Genomic DNA, 25,942 nt, shown 5'->3' with positions numbered 1-25,942 from the left:
ACCAGAGCCCTATTCCCTATATAGTGCACTACTTTAGACCAGAGCCCTATTCCCTATATAGTGCACTACTTTAGACCAGAGACCCTATTCCCTATATAGTGCACTACTTTCGACCAGAACCCTATGGAACCCTATTCCCTATATATAGTGCACTACTTTAGTCAGGGGCAGAACGACAGATTTGTACCTTGTCAGCTCTGGGATTCGAACTTGCAGCCTTTCGGTTAGTAACTCTAACCACTAGACTTCCCTGCCGCCCTGATATGAATGTGGTTTCTGATGCTATGAATTAACTGTACTATTTGAATCATCTATGTGTTAAATTGTCGAACTGTCCTTTTATGGCCAGGTATTTTGACCTCAATTGGACTTCCTGGTTAAATAAAAAGGATAATTGAAATAAAACTGACCAGGTTCTGAGAGGAAGGGTCCGGCAGGTCCCAGCGTAACTCCACCTCCTCCTCCTCTACCCGTAATACATGCAGACCAGAGGGAGGCAACAGGTCTGGGAACAGTGTTTAGGAAGAGCCTGTTATTAACACCACAACTTACTGTAGCTCAGCCCAAAAAAAGGTATAAAACATGGTACTTGGTGTATAGGAAATTCAATTAGTAATTGATTGATTCATCGATAGATTCATTAGATTCAAAGTTAAATTGATAGATAGCGAATAGAATTGAATGTGATTCAGACTCACCTCTCTCACAGTCCTTTCCTGTGTGTCCCACTCGACAAGTACAGCTGTAGTTCTCTCTTCTGATACTGTGGCAGAGACCTCTGTTCCCACAAGGTTGCAGTACACAGGGATTCTCCACTAGGGGGAGACAGAGACCAGCTTTCACTATGATGTGGCTCTTGTTCTGTTCATCACAACAGACTGATGTGTCGTCCCGGATCTTCATTCCTTTCTCCCGAAATGTGCGCTCGTTCACTCCCACCTCATGCATTTAAAAAGCTCTTGGATTGGCTGGCCCGTGAGTTTCCATCATATTTCTCACAACCAGTCCATTCCTTTTTAAATCCACGACGTCTTTCGCGGAGGAGTGCACACTTCTGGGGGAAAGGTGTAGAAACAGGATACGGTTCAATTCTACTCACACGACTGGCAACGGTCCCCAAAGAACCCTTCATTACAGATGCACAGGTGGTTCCACCTGTAGCCACGACACACACCGCCGTTCAGACAGGGGCTGGACTCACACCTGTCCTGCTCTGGGAGACACAAAGCCACACAGAGAACCAGTCAGACTGGGTTCCTATGGTTACAGCTCACCTATACGTAAGGCTTCGAACGGCCATGTTGACGACACAAAAAAAAAAAAAGTAGGGTTTAAATTGAAGGGTTTTTGTGAATGCTGATCCCAGATCAGATCTCAGGGCTTTAGATCATAATGGATAGGTCGACACGGACATGAGGGGGCACCTGATCCCAGATCAAGCACTGCCCTTCTGAGACGCGAGATACAAATAGCCCCCCCAGAGGAAGTGAGTGAATGTTGCCTGTACCTATTTCACAGTCTGGTCCCGTGAAACCCTGTTGGCAGTGGCAGTAGTAGGATCCAGCCTGATCTTCACATGTTCCTCCGTGCTTACAGGGCTCCGACAGACACTCATCCACATCTGGGAAGGGCATTCACACACACACACAGACACACACACACACACACACACACACACACACACACACACACACACACACACACACACACACACACACACACACACACACACACACACACACACACACACAGATTGCATCATATCAATGGGTTAATGGCATAGGTCTACAGTAAACACAAAGTGTGAGAGGTGTAGAATATCTGTAGTATAGGTGTAGTATAGGTGTAGTATAGTTGTAGTAGAGGTGTAGTAGAGGTGTAGTAGAGGTGTAGTATATTTGTAGTAGAGGTGTAGTATAGTTGTAGTATATTTGTAGTAGAGGTGTAGTAGAGGTGTAGTAGAGGTGTAGTAGAGATGTAGTATAGGTGTAGTAGAGGTGTAGTATATTTGTAGTAGAGGTGTAGTATAGTTGTAGTATATTTATAGTAAAGGTGTAGTAGAGGTGTAGTATATTTATAGTAAAGGTGTAGTAGAGGTGTAGTAGAGGTGTAGTAGAGATGTAGTATATTTGTAGTAGAGGTGTAGTATAGTTGTAGTATATTTATAGTAAAGGTGTAGTAGAGGTGTAGTAGAGGTGTAGTATAGGTGTAGTATAGTTGTATAAGTAGAGGTGTAGTATAGTTGTATAAGTAGAGGTGTAGTAGAGGTGTAGTAGAGGTGTAGTATAGGTGTAGTAGAGGTGTAGTATATTTGTATAAGTAGAGGTGTAGTATAGGTGTAGTAGAGGTGTAGTAGAGGTGTAGTAGAGGTGTAGTATAGGTGTAGTATAGTTGTATAAGTAGAGGTGTAGTATAGTTGTATAAGTAGAGGTGTAGTAGAGGTGTAGTAGAGGTGTAGTAGAGGTGTAGTATAGGTGTAGTAGAGGTGTAGTATATTTGTATAAGTAGAGGTGTAGTATAGGTGTAGTAGAGGTGTAGTAGAGGTGTAGTAGAGGTGTAGTATAGGTGTAGTATATGTGTAGTAGAGGTGTATTAGAGGTGTAGTATAGGTGTAGTATAGGTGTAGTAGAGGTGTATTAGAGGTGTAGTAGAGGTGTAGTATAGGTGTAGTAGAGGTGTAGTAGAGGTGTAGTATAGTTGTATAAGTAGAGGTGTAGTAGAGGTGTAGTAGAGATGTAGTATAGGTGTAGTAGAGGTGTAGTAGAGGTGTAGTATAGTTGTATAAGTAGAGGTGTAGTATAGGTGTAGTAGAGGTGTAGTAGAGGTGTAGTAGAGGTGTATTAGAGGTGTAGTAGAGGTGAAGTAGAGGTGTAGTAGAGGTGTAGTAGAGGCGTATAAGTAGAGGTGTAGTAGAGGTGTAGTATAGGTGTAGTAGAGGTGTAGTAGAGGTGTAGTAGAGGTGTAGTGTAGGTGTAGTAGAGGTGTAGTGTAGGTGTAGTAGAGGTGTAGTGTAGGTGTAGTATAGGTGTAGTAGAGGTGTAGTAGAGGTGTAGTAGAAGTGTAGTAGAGGTGTAGTCTACCTGTCTGGCAGTGGTTTCCACTGAAGCCTTGGTCACATGCACACTGGTAGGTCGCCACCCTGTCCCTACATGTCCCTCCATTCAGACAAGGCTGGGACAAACACTCGTTGATCTCTGGGACAAGTAAACAAACAATCAAACATTTGAGTACAGTGAACCAAACACGCCAATATAGACCTGTAGTTTTAACTCAGCATCTGTTTTCTGTTTCTCTACCTACCAACACAGTGTTGATTTTTTATCACAGGTAAGATAAAATGTCCTAATTAATCTCTATCTTTCCCTGACAATGTAATATCTGTTCCCGTCTAGCTCTCTGCTGGGAACACTAAGTAAATGACTGACTGTGTGTTACTGGATACAGACCCTGGCAGACAGGGGGTTGGCTCCAGGCCCCCTGAACCCCACAGATGCTCTGGGTGGCCCTGGGCATGGGGGTGAATCCTGGGTGGCAGACGTACAGAGCCATGGAGCCTGGCGACGTAGAGGAGAACTGGAGCTCTGCGTGCTTCACCTGCAAGGGGGGACCACAGTCCAGGTCTGGAAGACAGAGAGAGACAACAACACAGCTAGATGGTAACACAGTCCAGGTCTGGAAGACAGAGAGAGACAACAACACAGCTAGATGGTTACACAGTCCAGGTCTGGAAGACAGAGAGAGAACACACAGCTAGATGGTAACACAGTCCAGGTCTGGAAGACAGAGAGAGACAACAACACAGCTAGATGGTAACACAGTCCAGGAACACAGAGAGAGACAACAACACAGCTAGATGGTAACACAGTCCAGGTCTGGAAGACAGAGAGAGACAACAACACAGCTAGATGGTTACACAGTCCAGGTCTGGAAGACAGAGAGAGACAACAACACAGCTAGATGGTAACACAGTCCAGGAACACAGAGAGAGACAACAACACAGCTAGATGGTAACAGAATGAAACAGTGGCAAGGTCAACCAATCACCGATTGAGACCTAAATAAGAGGACGATCTACCCTCCACTATAATGACAGCGTCATGGTAACAGAGATGTGATCTACCCTCCACTATAATGACAGTGTCATGGTAACAGGGATGTGAACTACCCTCCACTATAATGACAGCGTCATGGTAACAGAGATGTGACCTACCCTCCACTATAATGACAGCGTCATGGTAACAGAGATGTGACCTACCCTCCACTATAATGACAGCGTCATGGTAACAGAGATGTGACCTACCCTCCACTATAATGACAGCGTCATGGTAACAGAGATGTGACCTACCCTCCACTATAATGACAGCGTCATGGTAACAGAGATGTGACCTACCCTCCACTATAATGACAGCGTCATGGTAACAGAGATGTGACCTACCCTCCACTATAATGACAGCGTCATGGTAACAGAGATGTGATCTACCCTCCGCTATAATGACAGCGTCATGGTAACAGAGATGTGACCTACCCTCCACTATAATGACAGCGTCATGGTAACAGAGATGTGACCTACCCTCCACTATAATGACAGCGTCATGGTAACAGAGATGTGACCTACCCTCCACTATAATGACAGCGTCATGGTAACAGAGATGTGACCTACCCTCCACTATAATGACAGCGTCATGGTAACAGAGATGTGATCTACCCTCCACTATAATGACAGCGTCATGGTAACAGAGATGTGACCTACCCTCCACTATAATGACAGCGTCATGGTAACAGAGATGTGACCTACCCTCCACTATAATGACAGCGTCATGGTAACAGAGATGTGACCTACCCTCCACTATAATGACAGCGTCATGGTAACAGAGATGTGACCTACCCTCCACTATAATGACAGCGTCATGGTAACAGGGATGTCACCTACCCTCCACTATAATGACAGCGTCATGGTAACAGGGATGTGAACTACCCTCCACTATAATGACAGCGTCATGGTAACAGGGATGTGACCTACCCTCCACTATAATGACAGCGTCATGGTAACAGGGATGTGACCTACCCTCCACTATAATGACAGCGTCATGGTAACAGAGATGTGACCTACCCTCCACTATAATGACAGCGTCATGGTAACAGGGATGTGAACTACCCTCCACTATAATGACAGCGTCATGGTAACAGGGATGTGATCTACCCTCCACTATAATGACAGCGTCATGGTAACAGGGATGTGAACTACCCTCCACTATAATGACAGCGTCATGGTAACAGGGATGTGACCTACCCTCCACTATAATGACAGCGTCATGGTAACAGAGATGTGACCTACCCTCCATTATAATGACAGCGTCATGGTAACAGAGATGTGACCTACCCTCCACTATAATGACAGCGTCATGGTAACAGAGATGTGATCTACCCTCCATTATAATGACAGCGTCATGGTAACAGAGATGTGACTTACCCTCCACTATAATGACAGCGTCATGGTAACAGAGATGTGACCTACCCTCCACTATAATGACAGCGTCATGGTAACAGAGATGTGATCTACCCTCCATTATAATGACAGCGTCATGGTAACAGAGATGTGACCTACCCTCCACTATAATGACAGCGTCATGGTAACAGGGATGTGAACTACCCTCCACTATAATGACAGCGTCATGGTAACAGGGATGTGAACTACCCTCCACTATAATGACAGCGTCATGGTAACAGGGATGTGACCTACCCTCCACTATAATGACAGCGTCATGGTAACAGGGATGTGACCTACCCTCCACTATAATGACAGCGTCATGGTAACAGAGATGTGACCTACCCTCCATTATAATGACAGCGTCATGGTAACAGAGATGTGACCTACCCTCCACTATAATGACAGCGTCATGGTAACAGAGATGTGATCTACCCTCCATTATAATGACAGCGTCATGGTAACAGAGATGTGACCTACCCTCCACTATAATGACAGCGTCATGGTAACAGGGATGTGAACTACCCTCCAATATAATGACAGCGTCATGGTAACAGAGATGTGACCTACCCTCCACTATAATGACAGCGTCATGGTAACAGGGATGTGAACTACCCTCCACTATAATGACAGCGTCATGGTAACAGAGATGTGACCTACCCTCCACTATAATGACAGCGTCATGGTAACAGAGATGTGACCTACCCTCCACTATAATGACAGCGTCATGGTAACAGGGATGTGACCTACCCTCCACTATAATGACAGCGTCATGGTAACAGAGATGTGACCTACCCTCCACTATAATGACAGCGTCATGGTAACAGAGCTGTGCATTGTTCTGTCCAGATTTATCCGTTTCCTGTCCCCCCCCCCCCCCCAGTCATCAGTCATCAGTGTTTTACAAGTCTTCCTCGACATTACAGATGTAGTCTATGTGACTTTGGCAACGCTGAGGTGATGTTATTATGATAGACGGCTGTTTAAATATCAGCTTGAGGGAGGATCCCTTCTTTCAGCAGAGAGAGAGATATCGTCATACACCCATCTCTCTCTTTCAGAGGGAGAACAACAAGTCGGCTACGTTAATATATAACCACATTTGGGCTCGTTAAACTCATAGCATGTTCATCGTTTCTACTGCGGTCTGATAGTCTGTCCCCTCTCGAGATCTCTTCCTTCTCCAGGAAGCTTTTTCCTTCTGAATAGGATTGTTCTTTAGGCTCTAGGCCGGGTTAATGTAAAAAGCACTTTGTGACTTTTCTATAAAAAAAAAAAGGACTTTATTAACACATCTGTTTGATTGATTGATTGATTGATTGATTGATTGATTGCGCTGACCTGCTGTGGCGTGTGGTGACCCCCTGATGATGTCACAGTGTCTCCCGCTGAAATCTCCGGAACATTCACACTTGTACTTCCCGATGTAGTGGAAACATGTTCCTCCATTCAGACAGGGGCTGGAAGAGCACGGGTCTGGTCTCCCTGGACACACACACACACACGGACACACACACACACACACACACACACACACACACACACACACACACACACACACACACACACACACACACACACACACACACACACACACACACACACACAATGAATTCCAGTAAACCATGATGTGTGTGTGTTTTCGTGTGAGTGGAGTGTGTACATGAGTGTGTGTGTGTGTGTTTTGAAGTTGCTTCATCTAATTAAACATAAATAGGGCTTCATCAAAAGAAAGTGATTGTAAGTTGTCCCAAACCAGCTGTGGCTTCGTACTGTACAGGAGATGACTGCAATAGTTGACTAGCCTCCAGAAATACTGTAGCATTACAGCCATGTGGGACACAGTACAACACAAAAAAAAGAGAGAAGAAGAAAAACAAGATGGACAGAGCCACATGGCCTTGAACTGCCATTTACTTTCCTGTGTTTTTATGACCCTCCGTCTCAGATCAGACCTACTAAAAACATGAATATGAACAAATTCTACAGTAACCAGTAACACTGTAGGTGTGTGTGTATGTGTGCGTGATTGTTTGTATGTACGCGCGCTCGCGCGCGAGAGAGAGAGAGAGAAAGTGAGAGAGAGCCAGAGTGAGAGAGAGAGAGAGAGAGAGAGAGAGAGAGAGAAGAGAAAGTGAGAGAGAGAGAGAGAGAGAGAGAAGAGAAAGGGAGAGGGAGAGAGAGAGAGAGAGAGAGAGAGAGAAGAGAAGAGAAAGTGAGAGAGAGAGAGAAGAGAAAGTGAGACAGAGAGAGAGAAGAGAAGAGAAAGTGAGAGAGAGAGAGAAGAGAAAGTGAGACAGAGAGAGAGAGAGAAGAGAAAGTGACAGAGAGAGAGAGAGAGAGAGAGAGAGAGAGAGAGAGAGAGAGAAAAGAAAGTGAGAGTGAGAGAAAGAGAGAGAAGAGAAAGAGTGAGAGAGAGAGAGAGAAGAGAAAGTGAGAGAGAGAGAGAGAGAGAGAGAGAAGGAGATAGAAGAGAAAGAGTGAGCGAGGGAGGGAGAGAGAACTCACCCACTTCACAGTGTTTTCCAGTGAACCTGTATGGACAGACACACAGGTAACTCCCTGCCTCCTCTTTACAGGAGCCTCCATTACGGCACAGGCCAGAGGCACAGGTATTGAGTCTGACTGGGGTAGGAGAGAACATATTCACATCCATCAATCAGTGTTGAGGGGAATTAATGCAGTACACTCTTAGAAATAAAGGTGCTATCTAGAACCAAAAAGGGTTCTTCGGCTGGCCCCATCGGAGAACCCTTTGAAGAACCCTGTTTGGTTCCAGTTAGGGGTCCAAAAGGGACCCCCACCCAGGCAAACAGGCTAAATGTTTCCCAGGGTAGTGGGGTAAATGTTTCCCAGGGTAATGAGGTAATTGTTTCCCAGGGTAATGAGGTAAATGTTTCCCAGGGAAATGAGGTAAATGTTTCCCATGGTAATGGGGTAAATGTTTCCCAGGGTAATGGGGTAAATGTTTCCCAGGGTAATGAGGTAAATGTTTCCCAGGGAAATGAGCTAAATGTTTCCCAGGGTAATGAGGTAAATGTTTCCCAGGGTAATGAGGTAAATGTTTCCCAGGGAAATTAGGTAAATGTTTCCCATGGTAATGGGTTAAATGTTTCCCAGGGTAATGAGGTAAATGTTACCCTGGGTAATGGGGTAAATGTTTCCCAGGGTAATGGGGTAAATGTTTCCCAGGGTAATGAGGTAAATGTTTCTAAGGGTAATGGGGTAAATGTTTCCTAGGGTAATGGGGTAAATGTTTCCCAGGGTAATGGGGTAAATGTTTCCCAGGGTAATGGGGTAAATGTTTCCCAGGGTAATGAGGTAAATGTTTCCCAGGGTAATGGGGTAAATGTTTCCCAGGGTAATGAGGTAAATGTTACCCTGGGTAATGGGGTAAATGTTTCCCAGGGTAATGAGGTAAATGTTTCCCAGGGAAATTAGGTAAATGTTTCCCATGGTAATGGGTTAAATGTTTCCCAGGGTAATGAGGTAAATGTTACCCTGGGTAATGGGGTAAATGTTTCCCATGGTAATGGGGTAAATGTTTCCCAGGGTAATGGGGTAAATGTTTCCCAGGGTAATGAGGTAAATGTTTCCCAGGGAAATGAGGTAAATGTTTCCCATGGTAATGGGGTAAATGTTTCCCAGGGTAATGGGGTAAATGTTTCCCAGGGTAATGAGGTAAATGTTTCCCAGGGAAATGAGCTAAATGTTTCCCAGGGTAATGAGGTAAATGTTTCCCAGGGTAATGGGGTAAATGTTTCCCAGGGTAATGGGGTAAATGTTTCCCAGGGTAATGGGGTAAATGTTTCCTGGGGTAATGGGGTAAATGTTTCCCAGGGTAATGAGGTAAATGTTTCCCAGGGTAATGGGGTAAATGTTCCCAGGGTAATGAGGTAAATGTTACCCTGGGTAATGGGGTAAATGTTTCCCAGGGTAATGAGGTAAATGTTTCCCAGGGAAATTAGGTAAATGTTTCCCATGGTAATGGGTTAAATGTTTCCCAGGGTAATGAGGTAAATGTTACCCTGGGTAATGGGGTAAATGTTTCCCATGGTAATGGGGTAAATGTTTCCCAGGGTAATGGGGTAAATGTTTCCCAGGGTAATGAGGTAAATGTTTCACAGGGAAATGAGGTAAATGTTTCCCATGGTAATGGGGTAAATGTTTCCCAGGGTAATGGGGTAAATGTTTCCCAGGGTAATGAGGTAAATGTTTCCCAGGGAAATGAGCTAAATGTTTCCCAGGGTAATGAGGTAAATGTTTCCCAGGGTAATGAGGTAAATGTTTCCCAGGGAAATTAGGTAAATGTTTCCCAGGGTAATGGGGTAAATGTTTCCCAGGGTAATGGGGTAAATGTTTCCCAGGGTAATGGGGTAAATGTTTCCCAGGGTAATGGGGTAAATGTTTCCCAGGGTAATGGGGTAAATGTTTCCCAGGGTAATGAGGTAAATGTTTCCCAGGGTAATGGGGTAAATGTTTCCCAGGGTACTACCTTTCTCACAGTGCTTCCCTCTGTATCCATGCTTGCACTCGCAGGTGTAGCCTCCATCTCTCTCATAGCAGTGACCTCCGTTCAGACACGGAGACGAATCACAGACCGATCGAGGCTGTACTGGAAAACACACACACCGACTTGACCGCATTCCATCACAACACACACCGACTTGACCGCATTCCATCACAACACACACCGACTTGACCGCATTCCATCACAACACACAACGACTTGACCGCATTCCATCACAACACACACCGACTTGACCGCATTCCATCACAACACACACCGACTTGACCGCATTCCATCACAACACACACCGACTTGACCGCATTCCATCACAACACACAACGACTTGACCGCATTCCATCACAACACACAACGACTTGACCGCAGTCCACCACAACACACACACACACACACACACACACACACACACACACACACACACACACACACACACACACACACACACACACCAGAGGGAGGTAAAACCTCCTAACTTTAATGTGATTGTGTGGGTACGGTTCAGTCATCAGAAACACATTGATGATTTGCCACTTCATGGCAGGCAGGGCTGAAACATTATCTCCACAATTAGTCAACTCCAGAATAAATCCTATTTCAATTTATCTTTCCCAAACAGTGAATGTGACTCTCACACACACACACCGCGAGCCACCCGCCTCGACACGAGAGACTGGCCTGGCATAGAGTTTGTTTATCACTATAGTAACCAGGCTCTGGTGTACAGCAACACTATAGAACAGAGTCAGAGGGGCCTGTTCCTTGGGACCACATGGTAGGAGAGAAGAAGGAGGAGGAAGATCGGGAGGAAGAGGAGGCGGAGTAGGAAGAGGAGGAGGAGGAAGAGAAGGAGGAGGAAGATCAGGAGGAAGAGGAGGAGGAAGAGAAGGAGGAGGAAGAGGAGGAGGAGCAGAAGGAGGAAATGGAGGAGGAAGAGAAGGAGGAGAAGGAGGTGGAGGAGGACAAGGAGGAGAAGGAGGAGGTGGAGGAGGAGGACGAGGAGGAGGTGGAGGAGGAGGACGAGAAGGAGGAGGTGGAGGAGCAGGAGAAGGAAGAGGAGGAGGTGAAGAAGAAGAAGAAGACAGTAGGCTCTTACCATAGGGAGGATAGAAGTCCCTGTGATCTAAGTCTGCCACACCTGTCTGACAGGTACACAGGTAGGTTCCTCCGTACTCCAGACAGGGTCCTCCGTCAGGACACGGCCTGCTGTTGCTGCATGGGGTCTGGGTCACCTCTGAGGAGGACAGGACGGTCAGAAAGAGAGAAACAGCATGTTAAACATGACAACACGAAGTGAAGGACAGTCACTATTCAAGCCTAATCTGACTATCTGAAAAGGCATATTTACCGCCTACTTACTCTGGTAATGGTACTGTGTGATGCTAACAAATTGTAAGTAAGGTACATTCCACAGCATGAGATTCACTAGGAGTGCCTCTGTCTGTTTCCAATTACAGTCTAGTGTTTAATATAATATATATGATACATACCAAACTGACAGTAGAGTCCAGTATATAATATGATATGTACCAAACTGACAGTAGAGTCCAGTATATAATATGATATGTACCAAACTGACAGTAGAGTCCAGAATATAATATGATATGTACCAGACTGACAGTAGAGTCCAGTATATAATATCATATGTACCAAACTGACAGTAAAGTCCAGTATATAATATGATATGTACCAAACTGACAGTAGAGTCCAGTATATAATATGATATGTACCATACTGACAGTAGAGTCCAGTATATGATATGTACCAGACTGACAGTAGAGTCCAGTATATAATATGATATGTACCAAACTGACAGTAGAGTCCAGTATATAATATGATATGTACCAAACTGACAGTCGAGTCCAGTATATAATATGATATGTACCAAACTGACAGTAGAGTCCAGTATATGATATGTACCAAACTGACAGTAGAGTCCAGTATATAATATGATATGTACCAAACTGACAGTAGAGTCCAGTATATAATATGATATGTACCAAACTGACAGTAAAGTCCAGTATATGATATGTACCAAACTGACAGTAGAGTCCAGTATATAATATGTACAAAACTGACAGTAGAGTCCAGTATATAATATGATATGTACCAAACTGACAGTAGAGTCCAGTATATAATATGATATGTACCAAACTGACAGTAGAGTCCAGTATATGATATGTACCAAACTGACAGTAGAGTCCAGTATATAATATGTAGCAAACTGACAGTAGAGTCCAGTATATAATATGATATGTACCAAACTGACAGTAGAGTCCAGTATATAATATGATATGTACCAAACTGACAGTAGAGTCCAGTATATAATATGATATGTACCAAACTGACAGTAGAGTCCAGTATATGATATGATACATACCGAACTGACAGTAGAGTCCAGTATATAATATGATATGTACCAAACTGACAGTAGAGTCCAGTATATGATATGTACCAAACTGACAGTAGAGTCCAGTATATAATATGATATGTACCAAACTGACAGTAGAGTCCAGTATATAATATGATATGTACCAAACTGACAGTAAAGTCCAGAATATGATATGTACCAAACTGACAGTAGAGTCCAGTATATAATATGTACAAAACTGACAGTAGAGTCCAGTATATAATATGATATGTACCAAACTGACAGTAGAGTCCAGTATATAATATGATATGTACCAAACTGACAGTAGAGTCCAGTATATGATATGTACCAAACTGACAGTAGAGTCCAGTATATAATATGATATGTACCAAACTGACAGTAGAGTCCAGTATATAATATGTACCAAACTGACAGTAGAGTCCAGTATATAATATGATATGTACCAAACTGACAGTAGAGTCCAGTATATAATATGATATGTACCAAACTGACAGTAGAGTCCAGTATATAATATGATATGTACCAAACTGACAGTAGAGTCCAGTATATGATATGATACATACCGAACTGACAGTAGAGTCCAGTATATAATATGATATGTACCAAACTGACAGTAGAGTCCAGTATATGATATGTACCAAACTGACAGTAGAGTCCAGTATATAATATGATATGTACCAAACGGACAGTCGAGTCCAGTATATAATATGATATGTACCAAACTGACAGTAGAGTCCAGTATATGATATGATATGTACCAAACTGACAGTAGAGTCCAGTATATAATATGATATGTACCGAACTGACTGTAGAGTCCAGTATATAATATGATATGTACCAAACTGACAGTAGAGTCCAGTATATAATATGATATGTACAAAACTGACAGTAGAGTCCAGTATATAATATGATATGTACCAAACTGACAGTAGAGTCCAGTATATGATATGTACCAAACTGACAGTAGAGTCCAGTATATAATATGATATGTACCAAACTGACAGTAGAGTCCAGTATATAATATGATATGTACCAAACTGACAGTAGAGTCCAGTATATAATATGATATGTACCAAACTGACAGTAGAGTCCAGTATATGATATGATATGTACCAAACTGACAGTAGAGTCCAGTATATAATATGATATGTACCGAACTGACAGTAGAGTCCAGTATATAATATGATATGTACCGAACTGACAGTAGAGTCCAGTATATGATATGTACCAAACTGACAGTAGAGTCCAGTATATAATATGATATGTACCAAACTGACAGTAGAGTCCAGTATATGATATGATACATACCGAACTGACAGTAGAGTCCAGTATATAATATGATATGTACCAAACTGACAGTAGAGTCCAGTATATGATATGTACCAAACTGACAGTAGAGTCCAGTATATAATATGATATGTACCGAACTGACAGTAGAGTCCAGTATATAATATGATATGTACCAAACTGACAGTAGAGTCCAGTATATAATATGATATGTACCAAACTGACAGTAGAGTCCAGTATATAATATGATATGTACCAAACTGACAGTAGAGTCCAGTATATAATATGATATGTACCAAACTGACAGTAAAGTCCAGTATATGATATGTACCAAACTGACAGTAGAGTCCAGTATATGATATGTACCAAACTGACAGTAGAGTCCAGTATATAATATGATATGTACCAAACTGACAGTAGAGTCCAGTATATAATATGTACCAAACTGACAGTAGAGTCCAGTATATAATATGATATGTACCAAACTGACAGTAGAGTCCAGTATATAATATGATATGTACCAAACTGACAGTAGAGTCCAGTATATGATATGTACCAAACTGACAGTAGAGTCCAGTATATAATATGATATGTACCAAACTGACAGTAGAGTCCAGTATATAATATGATATGTACCAAACTGACAGTAGAGTCCAGTATATAATATGATATGTACCAAACTGACAGTAGAGTCCAGTATATAATATGATATGTACCAAACTGACAGTAGAGTCCAGTATATAATATGATATGTACCGAACTGACAGTAGAGTCCAGTATATGATATGATATGTACCAAACTGACAGTAGAGTCCAGTATATAATATGATATGTACCGAACTGACAGTAGAGTCCAGTATATGATATGTACCAAACTGACAGTAGAGTCCAGTATATAATATGATATGTACCAAACTGACAGTAGAGTCCAGTATATAATATGATACATACCGAACTGACAGTAGAGTCCGGTGAAGCCTGAGGGGCAGTCACAGGTCCCATTCACTTCCACACAGACGCCACCATTCTGGCACAGACACTCCTCTGTGGATGACAGACACAGACAGAAGAGAAGAGGTCACAGACACTGACTGAAAAGACACAGAACAGCTCATAGCATGTTGGGTAATTTGCTACAGGATTACAGGGATAGCCGTTGATAAGGTACATGTACAACCTCAGAGGTCTGTAACACGTTTAGAGCGGCAGCTTCAACAGTACCCCAGTCACAGAGAACATCTACAGTACCCCAGTCCCAGAGAACATCTACAGTACCCCAGAGAACATCTACAGTACCCCAGTCCCAGAGAACATCTACAGTACCCCAGTCCCAGAGAACATCTACAGTACCCCAGAGAACATCTACAGTACCCCAGTCCCAGAGAACATCTACAGTACCCCAGAGAACATCTACAGTACCCTAGTCCCAGAAAACATCTACAGTACCCCAGTCCCAGAGAACATCTACAGTACCCCAGAGAACATCTACAGTACCCCAGTCACAGAGAACATCTACAGTACCCCAGAGAACATCTACAGTACCCCAGTCACAGAGAACATCGACAGTACCCCAGAGAACATCTACAGTACCCCAGTCCCAGAGAACATCGACAGTACCCCAGTCACAGAGAACATCTACAGTACCCCAGAGAACATCTACAGTACCCCAGAGAACATCTACAGTACCCCAGAGAACATCTACAGTACCCCAGAGAACATCTACAGTACCCTAGTCCCAGAGAACATCTACAGTACCCCAGAGAACATCTACAGTACCCCAGTCCCAGAGAACATCTACAGTAGCCCAGTCCCAGAGAACATCTACAGTACCCCAGTCTCAGAGAACATCTACAGTACCCCAGTCTCAGAGAACATCTACAGTACCCCTTTACTGTAAATGTCCCATTGATTCAGGGCCATTTTCCTACCCTACATCTTTATCTCATAGCTAGCTGTAGTTCACAGGACCAGACCGTTCTCATAGCTAGCTGTAGTTCACAGGACCAGACCGTTCTCATAGCTAGCTGTAGTTCACAGGACCAGACCGTTCTCATAGCTAGCTGTAGTTCACAGGACCAGACCGTTCTCATAGCTAGCTGTAGTTCACAGGACCAGACCGTTCTCATAGCTAGCTGTAGTTCACAGGACCAGACCGTTCTCATAGCTAGCTGTAGTTCACAGGACCAGACCGTTCTCAGTCTGTTAGTCAGTCAGCAGGCTCCTTGTCTCCTTCCTTCAGTCCAAACTGGAAGAATTATTTCATTTTCCTCTCTCTGCCTACTTGTAGCAGTGTGGATCAATGGAAGCGTCTGTATCACTGCTAAATAAAGGAAGTGGCTGTATCACTGCTAAATAAAGAAAGTGGCTGTATCACTGCTAAATAAAGGAAGTGGCTGCTATCAATGCTAAATAAAGGAATATTTAAATGTTTCTCTCCTCTCTCTGCCTTCGAATTGCAGCAGTGAAGAACAAAGGCAGTGGATATATCACTGCTAAACGACTTCCCTTTGAAGTCAGGGGGGTTAGCAGGAAGGACGACGGCTGGGTATTATTTTTCTCGTGATATGGAACATGTTTTGTGGGCTGTGTCCCGAATATCAGCCTATTCCCTATGTAGTGTACTGCATTCGACCAGAGCCCTATGGGCCCTGGTCAATAGTCATGCACTATATAGGGAATAGGGTGCCATTTGGGACTCAAAAATTATCAAAATGGAGCTATGCCCCCTGGGGCAAATTAATGGACTGTTTAATTAGCTGGAGAGGTTTTCATTGGCCGTGTGTTTTCTCTTTGATCTACGAGGACCGATTAGGAGGCTCTCCATCCATCCTGTGTCCTGTTACCTTCTCTCTCTCCTTCTCTCTCTCTCTCTTTCCCTGTCCTTCTCTCTTCTGCTACTTTCCCTGTCCCGAGGATCCTAGTCCTTTTTCCACAGGGCCTTCCAAGTGAGCCAGGCAGGAAAGTATTTGGAAGATTTAGGAGAGTCTATATAAGCCTTGATAGTTACTTCAGCTCAAGGGTGAGGAGTAGCATGAATTTGCAATGGCTCACATACTATTAAAGAGCTTTTTGGAGCTGAGGAATAAATCTGTGTTGACCGTGGCAACAGGACTTCAGCCTCAGTGGGGGAAACCAATGTCTCGCGGGAGAACCTACCCACCGGTTATGAAAACACATTGTCCATTTCCTAACACACACATAGACTGCATCCCAAATTATACCCAATTCCCTATTTAGTGCACTACTTTTCAACAGGGTCTATAGGGAATAGGGTGCCATTTGGGATCTATGGCACAGTATGATATTTCCCTCTAAGGAGGTGAAATAGTACTAGAGGTAGCAGTACAATAACACAGGATATGTCATGTGGTTTATGCAGCAAGCAGCTGTTCCATAGAGTAGACAGCAGGACCCATAGAGTAGACAGCAGGACCATAGAGTAGACAGCAGGACCATAGAGTAGACAGCAGGACCATAGAGTAGACAGCTGGACCATAGAGTAGACAGCAGGACCATAGAGTAGACAGCAGGACCATAGAGTAGACAGCAGGACCATAGAGTAGACAGCAGGACCATAGAGTAGACAGCAGGACCATAGAGTAGACAGCTGGACCATAGAGTAGACAGCTGGACCATAGAGTAGACAGCTGGACCATAGAGTAGACAGCTGGACCATAGAGTAGACAGCAGGACCATAGAGTAGACAGCAGGACCATAGAGTAGACAGCTGGACCATAGAGTAGACAGCTGGACCATAGAGTAGACAGCTGGACCATAGAGTAGACAGCTGGACCCTAGAGTAGACAACAGGACCCTAGAGTAGACAACAGGACCATAGAGTAGACAGCAGGACCATAGAGTAGACAGCAGGACCATAGAGTAGACAGCTGCACCATTTTATTTACATTTTATTTTATTTCACCTTTATTTAACCAGGTAGGCCAGTTGAGAACAAGTTCTCATTTACAACTGTGACCTGGCCAAGATAAAGCAAAGCAGTGTGACACAAACAACAACAACACAATACATGGCATAAACAAACATACAGTCATTAACACAATAGAAGAAAGTATATATACAGTGTGTGCAAATGAGGTAAGATAAGGTAATAAATAGGCCATAGTGGCGAAATAATTACAATTTAGCAATTAAACACTGGAGTGATAGATGTGCAGAAGATGAATGTGAAGGTAGAGATACTGGGGTGCAAAGGAGAAAAAACATAAAATAAATAACAGTATGGGGATGAGGTAGTTGGATGGGCTATTTACAGATGGGCTATGTACAGGTGCAATGATCTGTGAGCTGCTCTGACAGCTGGTGCTTAAAGTTAATGAGGGAGATATGAGTCTCCAGCTTCAGTGAGTTTTGCAATTCGTTCCAGTCATTGGCAGCAGAGAGCTGGAAGGAAAGGCGGCCAAAAGAGGAATTGGATTTGGGGGTGACCAGTGAAATATACCTGCTGGAGCGCGTGCTACGGGTGTGTGCTGCTATGGTGACCAGTGAGCTGAGATAAGGTGGGGCTTTACCTAGCAAAGACTTATAGATGACCTGGAGCCAGTGGGTTTGGCGACGAATATGAAGCGAGGGCCAGCGACAGCATACAGGTCGCAGTGGTGGGTAGTATATGGGGCTTTGTTGACAAAACGGATGGCACTGTAATAGACTGCATCCAATTTGCTGAGTGGAGTGTTGGAGGCTATTTTGTAAATGACATCGCAGAAGTCAAGAATCGGTAGGATGGTCAGTTTTACGAGGGTATGTTTGGCAGCATGAGTGAAGGATGCTTTGTTGCGAAATAGGAAGCTGATTCTAGATTTAATTTTGGATTGGTGATGCTTAATTTGAGTCTGGAAGGAGAGTTTACAGTCTAACCAGACACCTAGGTATTTGTAGTTGTCCACATATTCTAGGTCAGAACCGTCCAGAGAAGTGATGCTAGACGGGCGGGCAGGTGTGGGCAGCGATCGGTTGAAGAGCATGCATTTAGTTTTACTAGCATTTAAGAGCAGAAGGAGGCCACAATGTATGGCATTGAAGCTCGTCGGGAGGTTAGTTAACACAGTGTCCAAAGAAGGGCCAGAAGTATACAGAATGGCGTCGTCTGCGTAGAGGTGGATCAGAGACTCACCAGCAGCAAGAGCGACATCATTGATATATACAGAGAAAAGAGTCGGCCCGAGAATTGAACCCTGTGGCACGCCCATAGAGACTGCCTGAGGTCCGGACAACAGGCCCTCCGATTTGACACACTGAACTCTGTCTGAGAAGTAGTTGGTGAACCAGGCGAGGTAGTCATTTGAGAAACCAAAGCTGTTGAGTCTGCCGATGAGAATGTTGTGATTGACAGAGTCGAAAGCCTTGGCCAGGTTGATGAATACAGCTGCACAGTATTGTCTCTTATCGATGGCGGTTATGATATTGTTTAGGGCTGAGATGCACCCATGACCAGCTCGGAAACCAGATTGCATAGCGGGAAAAGGTATGGTGGGATTCGAAATGGTCGGTGATCTGTTTGTTAACTTGGCTTTCGAAGACTTAGAAAGGCAAGGTAGGACAGATATAGGTCTGTAGCAGTTTGGGTCTAGAGGGTCTCCCATTTTGAAAAGGGGAATGACTGCGGCAGCTTTCCATTCTTTGGGGATCTCAGATGATATGAAAGAGAGGTTGAACAAGCTAGTAATAGGGGTTGCAACAATTTCGGCGGATACTTTTAGAAAGAATGGTCCAGATTGTCTAGCCCGACTGATTTGTAGGGGTCCAGATTTTGCCGCTCTTTCAGAACATCAGCTATCTGGATTTGGGTGAAGGAGAAATGTGGGAGGCTTGGGCAAGTTGCTGTGGCGGGTGCAGGGCTGTTGCTCGGGGTAGGGGTAGCCAGGTGTAAAGCATGGCCAGCGGTAGAAAAATGCTTATTGAAATTCTCAATTATTGTGGATTTATCGGTGGTGACAGGGTTTCCTAGCCACAGTGCAGTGGGCAGCTGGGAGGAGGTGCTCTTATTCTCCATGGACTTTACAGTGTCCCAGATCTTTTTTGGAGTTTGTGTTACAGGATGCAAATTTCAATTTGAAAAAGCTAGCCTTTGCTTTCCTAACTGCCTGTGTATATTGGTTCTTAACTTCCCTGAAAAGTTGCATATCGCGAGGGCTGTTCGATGCTAATGCAGAACGCCACAGGATGTTTTTGTGTTGGTCAAGGGCAGTCAGGTCTGGAGTAATCAAAGGGCTGTATCTGTTCCTGGTTCTACATTTTTTGAATGGGGCATGCTTATTTAAGATGGCGAGGAAAGCACTTTTAAAGAATAACCAGGCATCTTCTACTGACGGAATGAGGTCAATATCCTTCCAGGATACCCAGGCCAGGTTGATTAGAAAGGCCTGCTCGCTGAACTGTTTTAGGGAGCGTTTGACAGTGATAAGTGGTGGTCGTTTGACCGCAGACCCTTTACGGACGCAGGCAATGAGGCAGTGATTGCTGAGATCCTGGTTGAAGACAGCAGAGGTGTATTTGGAGGGCAGGTTGGTTAGGATGATATCTATGAGGGTGCCAATGTTTACGGATTTGGGGTTGTACCTGGTAGGTTCATTGATAATTTGTGTGAGATTGAGGGCATCACACTTAGATTGTAGGATGGCCGGGGTGTTAAGCATGTCCCAGTTTAGGTCACCTAACAGCACGAGCTCTGAAGATAGATGGGAGGCAATCAATTCACATATGGTGTCCAGGGCACAGCTGGGGGCAGAAGGTGGTCTATAGCAAGCGGCAACGGTGAGAGACTTGTTTCTGGAAAGGTGGATTTTTAAAAGTAGAAGCTCAAATTGTTTGGGCACAGACCTGGATTGTAAGACAGAACTCTGCAGGCTATCTCTGCAGTAGATTGCAACTCCGTCCCCTTTGGCAGTTCTATCTTGTCGGAAAATGTTATAGTTAGGGATGGAAATTTCAGGGTTTTTGGTGGCCTTCCTAAGCCAGGATTCAGACACGGCTAGGCCATCTGGGTTGGCAGAGTGTGCTAAAGCAGTGAATAAAACAAACTTAGGGAGGAGGCTTCTAATGTTAACATGCATGAAACCAAGGCTTTTACGGTTACAGAAGTCAACAAATGAGAGCGCCTGGGGAATGGGAGTGGAGCTAGATACTGCAGGGCCTGGATTAACCTCTACATCTCCAGAGGAACAGAGGAGGAGTAGGGTAAGGGTACGGCTAACGGCTATAAGAACTGGTCATCTAGTACGTTTGGAACAGAGAGTAAAAGGGAGCAGGTTTCTGGGCGCGGTAGAATAGATTCAAGGCATAATGTACAGACAAATGTATGGTAGGATGTGAATACAGTGGAATTGAGTGACGATGAGAAAGGTATTGTCTCTAGAGACACCATTTAAACCAGGTGAGGTCACCGCATGTGTGGGAGGTGGAACAAATGGGTTAGTTAAGGCATATTGAGCAGGGCTGGAGGCTCTACAGTGAAATAAGACAATAATCACTAACCAAAACAGCAATGGACAAGGCAAATTGACATTAGGGAGAGGCATGCGTAGCCGAGTGATCATAGGGTCCAGTCAGTAGCCAGGTGAGGCGCGGCGATTCAGACAGCTAGCGGGCCAGGGATAGCAGGCTAGCAGAAGGGCCTTAGAGTGACGTCGCGACGGAGGAGGTCTGTTGTACCCCCCTTGTGCAGTTACGTCAGCAGACCAGTCGTGCTGGATCAGCAGGGCTCCGTTTAGTAAAAGGGTCCAGGCCAATTAGCAAAATAGGTATAGTAGCCCAAGAAATTGGCTGATGGACCTCTTCAGCTAACAGTTCGATACGCTCTAGACAGCTAGCAGCTAGCAGCTAGCAGGCTAGCAGATGGGCATTCAGGGGACGTCGTGACGGAGGAGCCTGTTGAAAAAAACCCTCGGGCGGATTACGTCGGTAGTCCAGTCATGATGGATCGGCGGGGCTCCGTATCGGCAGTAAACGGGGTCCAGGCCAATTGACAAAATTCTGTAGGTATTGTAGCCCAAGGAGTGGCTGATGGACCTCTTCAGCTAGCTGGGAAATGGGCCTAGCATAGGCTAGCTCCAGGCTAATTGGTGCTTGCTTCGGGACAGAGACGTTAGCCAGGAGTAGCCACTAGGATAGCATCTAGCTAGCTGCGATGATCCAGGTGAAAAGGTTCAGAGCTTGCGGTAGGAATCCGGGGATATGGAGAAGAAGAAGTCCGATATGCTCTGGGTTGAATCGCGCTATGCAGACTGGCAGGAGTTGTCCGGGCTAAAGGTTAGCTGATGACCGCTAGCAGTGGCTAGCTGACTACTAGCTAGTAGCTAGTTAGCTGGCTAGCTTCTGTTGGGGGTTCCGGTTCTGAAGTAAAGAAAATAGCAGATCCGCACCACATTGGGTGAGGCGGATTGCAAGAGAGTATGTTGAAGTTGAGGTTAAGAAAAATATTTAAAAAATATATGCGAAGAAAAAAATATATAAAAAGATATATACACAGGACACGACAAGATGAAGACAAAGACACCAGACTGCTACGCCATAGAGTAGACAGCAGGACCATAGAGTAGACAGCTGGACCATAGAGTAGACAGCAGGATCATAGAGTAGACAGTAGGATCATAGGGTAGACAGCAGGACCATAGAGTAGACAGCTGGACCATAGAGTAGACAGCAGGATCATAGAGTAGACAGCAGGATCATAGGGTAGACAGCAGGACCATAGAGTAGACAGCTGGACCATAGAGTAGACAGCAGGACCAGAGAGTAGACAGCTGGACCATAGAGTAGACAGCTGGACCATAGAGTAGACAGCTGGACCATAGAGTAGACAGCAGGACCATAGAGTAGACAGCTGGACCATAGAGTAGACAGCAGGACCAGAGAGTAGACAGCTGGACCCTAGAGTAGACAGCTGGACCCTAGAGTAGACAGCTGGACCATAGAGTAGACAGCTGCACCATAGAGTAGACAGCTGGACCATAGAGTAGACAGCTGGATCATAGAGTAGACAGCAGGACCATAGAGTAAACAGCAGGACCCATAGAGTAGACAGCTGGACCATAGAGTAGACAGCTGGACCATAGAGTAGACAGCTGGACCATAGAGTGGCGCCATGGACCTCATCCAGAGGAGTAAGTGGCACAGTCAGTGAATTCGTCACAAATGGCACCCTATTCCCTACTTAGTGCACTACTTTTGACTAGCAGTAGTAGGAACTAGTGACTAGGGTGCCATTTGGGATGTAGTTAGAGTCCCCATGGTCAAAAGCAATGCACTATGTAGGGAATAGGGTGCTATTCAGGATGCAGATTGTCAGAGTTTCCTGGTCAAAAGTAGTGCAATGTATAGGGAGTAGTTTGCCCCTGCTCTGCGCTACTCTGCTGCCCTGCTGCAAGGCATATTACACCACCCTTGTCTGATGAAACTACCTGAATAAATACCAACCATCAGCTTCAGCCCAGACAGAGGCCCCTGTCCTTTCAAGTCTAGACAAAGCGGCACTTCCCCTTGTAAGTAAAGTAATAAAAATGGGCCATAAAGCAATTGTTCCCCAGATCGCCTAGTAAACTGGGCGTTACAGATGAACATCCTCTATTATCACAGCAGAACAGACTACAGCAGTCCTTTCTTTCTTCCAGGTACTGAGGCACATTCCTGTGGGATCAAGCCAAATCACATTTTGTTTGTCACGTGCTTGGTAAACAACAGGTGTAGACTAACAGTGAAATGCTTACTTGCGGGCCCTTCCTAACAATGCAGAGAGAAAAATCCGAAAATATTACAGCTAGATGATAACACAAAGAATATACACGGGGTGCCAGTACCGAGTCGATGTGGAGGCTATATACAGGGTGTTACGGTACAGAGTCGATGTGGAGGTTATATACAGGGTGTTACGGTACAGAGTCAATGTGGAGGCTATATACAGGGTGTTACGGTACAGAGTCGATGTGGAGGCTATATACAGGGTGTTACGGTACAGAGTCAATGTGGAGGCTATATACAGGGGGTACCGGTACAGAGTCAATGTGGAGACTATATACAGGGGGATACCGGTACAGAGTCAATGTGGAGGCTATATACAGGGGTGCCGGTACCGAGTCGATGTGGAGGCTATATACAGGGGGTACCGGTACAGAGTCAATGTGGAGGCTATATACAGGGGGTACCGGTACAGAGTCAATGTGGAGACTATATACAGGGGGATACCGGTACAGAGTCAATGTGGAGGCTATATACAGGGGTGCCGGTACCGAGTCGATGTGGAGGCTATATACAGGGTGTTATGGTACAGAGTCAATGTGGAGGCTATATACAGGGGGTACCGGTACCGAGTCGATGTGGAGGCTATGTACAGGGTGTTACGGTACAGAGTCAATGTGGAGGCTATATACAGAGGGTACTGGTACCGAGTCGATGTGGAGGCTATGTACAGGGTGTTACGGTACAGAGTCAATGTGGAGGCTATATACAGGGGGTACCGGTACAGAGTCAATGTGGAGACTATATACAGGGTGTTACGGTACAGAGTCAATGTGGAGGCTATATACAGGGGGTACCGGTGCAGAGTCAATGTGGAGACTATATACAGGGTGTTACGGTACAGAGTCAATGTGGAGGCTATATACAGGGGGTACCGGTACAGAGTCAATGTGGAGACTATATACAGGGGGATACCGGTACAGAGTCAATGTGGAGGCTATATACAGGGGTGCCGGTACCGAGTCGATGTGGAGGCTATATACAGGGTGTTACGGTACAGAGTCAATGTGGAGGCTATATACAGGGGGTACCGGTACAGAGTCGATGTGGAGGCTATATACAGGGTGTACCGGTACAGAGTCAATGTGGAGACTATATACAGGGGGTACCGGTACAGAGTCGATGTGGAGGCTATATACAGGGTGTACCGGTACAGAGTCAATGTGGAGGCTATATACAGGGGGTACCGGTACCGAGTCGATGTGGAGGCTATATACAGGGGGTACCGGTACCGAGTCGATGTGGAGGCTATATACAGGGGGTACCGGTACCGAGTCAATGTGGAGGCTGTATACAGGGGTACCGGTACCGAGTCGATGTGGTACCATCATTTCACTGTAAGGTCTCCACTTGTTGTATTCGGTGCATGTGACAAATAGTTTGATTTGATTTGAATACCACGTGGCTGCTAAGAAAGGGAACTGTGTTTACGCGTGATCAGGGGGTGTATTCATTCCACCGATTCTGTTGAAAAATTTTTCTTAAAACGGAAGCAAACGGAACAAAACGGGGATAAACATACCTGAATTTGTCCAATAGAAACTCTCGTTTGCGATTGTTGGACTAATGATTACTCCCTAGATCAGCTAGATGCAGGTAAGAATGTTCAAGGCGGTATTGAATGTGTCAATGCCTGTCCATGTGTCACTGTCTGTCATCTCAAATTTAGCTCTCGACCTGTGTTCACCTACATTGTAAACTTTCATTCATAGGCTAGGTTGTAATAACCTCATGATGAGTACAGGGAACATTCTAGTATCATGTAGTAGCCTGAACCTATCGATGTTACATTGAACTGGGTGACTGGAATATGAATGACATTCAATATGTTGTAATAGAAATAAGGCTGTGCTCATGAAAAGTAAAACGTCCTCCCTCATCTTAAACGTCACTGACCGCCACTGATATACCTGCTGTCTAACTGTCTCCACCTAGACTCTACTAGAAACGGGCTCTGACCTGGACCTGCTGTCTAACTGTCTCCACCTAGACTCTACTAGAAACGGGCTCTGACCTGGACCTGCTGTCTAACTGTCTCCAACTAGACTACTAGAAACGGGCTCTGACCTGGACCTGCTGTCTAACTGTCTCCACCTAGACTCTACTAGAAACGGGCTCTGACCTGGACCTGCTGTCTAACTGTCTCCACCTAGACTCTACTAGAAAAGGGCTCTGACCTGGACCTGCTGTCTGTCTTCACCTAGACTCTACTAGAAAAGGGCTCTGACCTGGACCTGCTGTCTGTCTTCACCTAGACTCTACTAGAAACGGCTCTGACCTGTACCTGCTGTCTGTCTCCACCTAGACTCTACTAGAAAAGGCTCTGACCTGTACCTGCTGTCTGTCTCCACCTAGACTCTACTAGAAACGGGCTCTGACCTGGACCTGCTGTCTAACTGTCTCCACCTAGACTCTACTAGAAACGGCTCTGACCTGGACCTGCTGTCTGTCTCCACCTAGACTCTACTAGAAACGGGCTCTGACCTGGACCTGCTGTCTGTCT

General features: G+C 44.9%; 1 protein-coding gene across 3 annotated transcripts in view; it reads right to left on the bottom strand.

The window, feature by feature from the left end:
* The window catches only part of LOC106574124 (sushi, nidogen and EGF-like domains 1), a 144,927-nt gene that overhangs the window by 26,528 nt on the left and 92,457 nt on the right, over nucleotides 1-25,942 (bottom strand). For all 3 annotated transcript variants that reach the window (XM_045697462.1, XM_045697464.1, XM_045697465.1), the window contains 11 exons: nucleotides 14,641-14,733; nucleotides 11,107-11,244; nucleotides 9,981-10,100; nucleotides 7,994-8,110; nucleotides 6,827-6,970; nucleotides 3,447-3,620; nucleotides 3,081-3,194; nucleotides 1,508-1,621; nucleotides 1,100-1,213; nucleotides 699-815; nucleotides 411-505 (listed from right to left, as the gene is read on the bottom strand). In XM_045697462.1, coding sequence (XP_045553418.1) covers nucleotides 411-505; nucleotides 699-815; nucleotides 1,100-1,213; nucleotides 1,508-1,621; nucleotides 3,081-3,194; nucleotides 3,447-3,620; nucleotides 6,827-6,970; nucleotides 7,994-8,110; nucleotides 9,981-10,100; nucleotides 11,107-11,244; nucleotides 14,641-14,733 — 1,340 coding nt within the window. The remainder of the gene's footprint in view (nucleotides 1-410; nucleotides 506-698; nucleotides 816-1,099; nucleotides 1,214-1,507; nucleotides 1,622-3,080; nucleotides 3,195-3,446; nucleotides 3,621-6,826; nucleotides 6,971-7,993; nucleotides 8,111-9,980; nucleotides 10,101-11,106; nucleotides 11,245-14,640; nucleotides 14,734-25,942) is intronic.

Source organism: Salmo salar, chromosome ssa16, assembly GCF_905237065.1.
Source record: "Salmo salar chromosome ssa16, Ssal_v3.1, whole genome shotgun sequence".
In the NCBI taxonomy this organism is placed as follows: Eukaryota; Metazoa; Chordata; class Actinopteri; order Salmoniformes; family Salmonidae; genus Salmo; species Salmo salar.
This window is presented reverse-complemented; position numbering and strand designations above follow the sequence as displayed.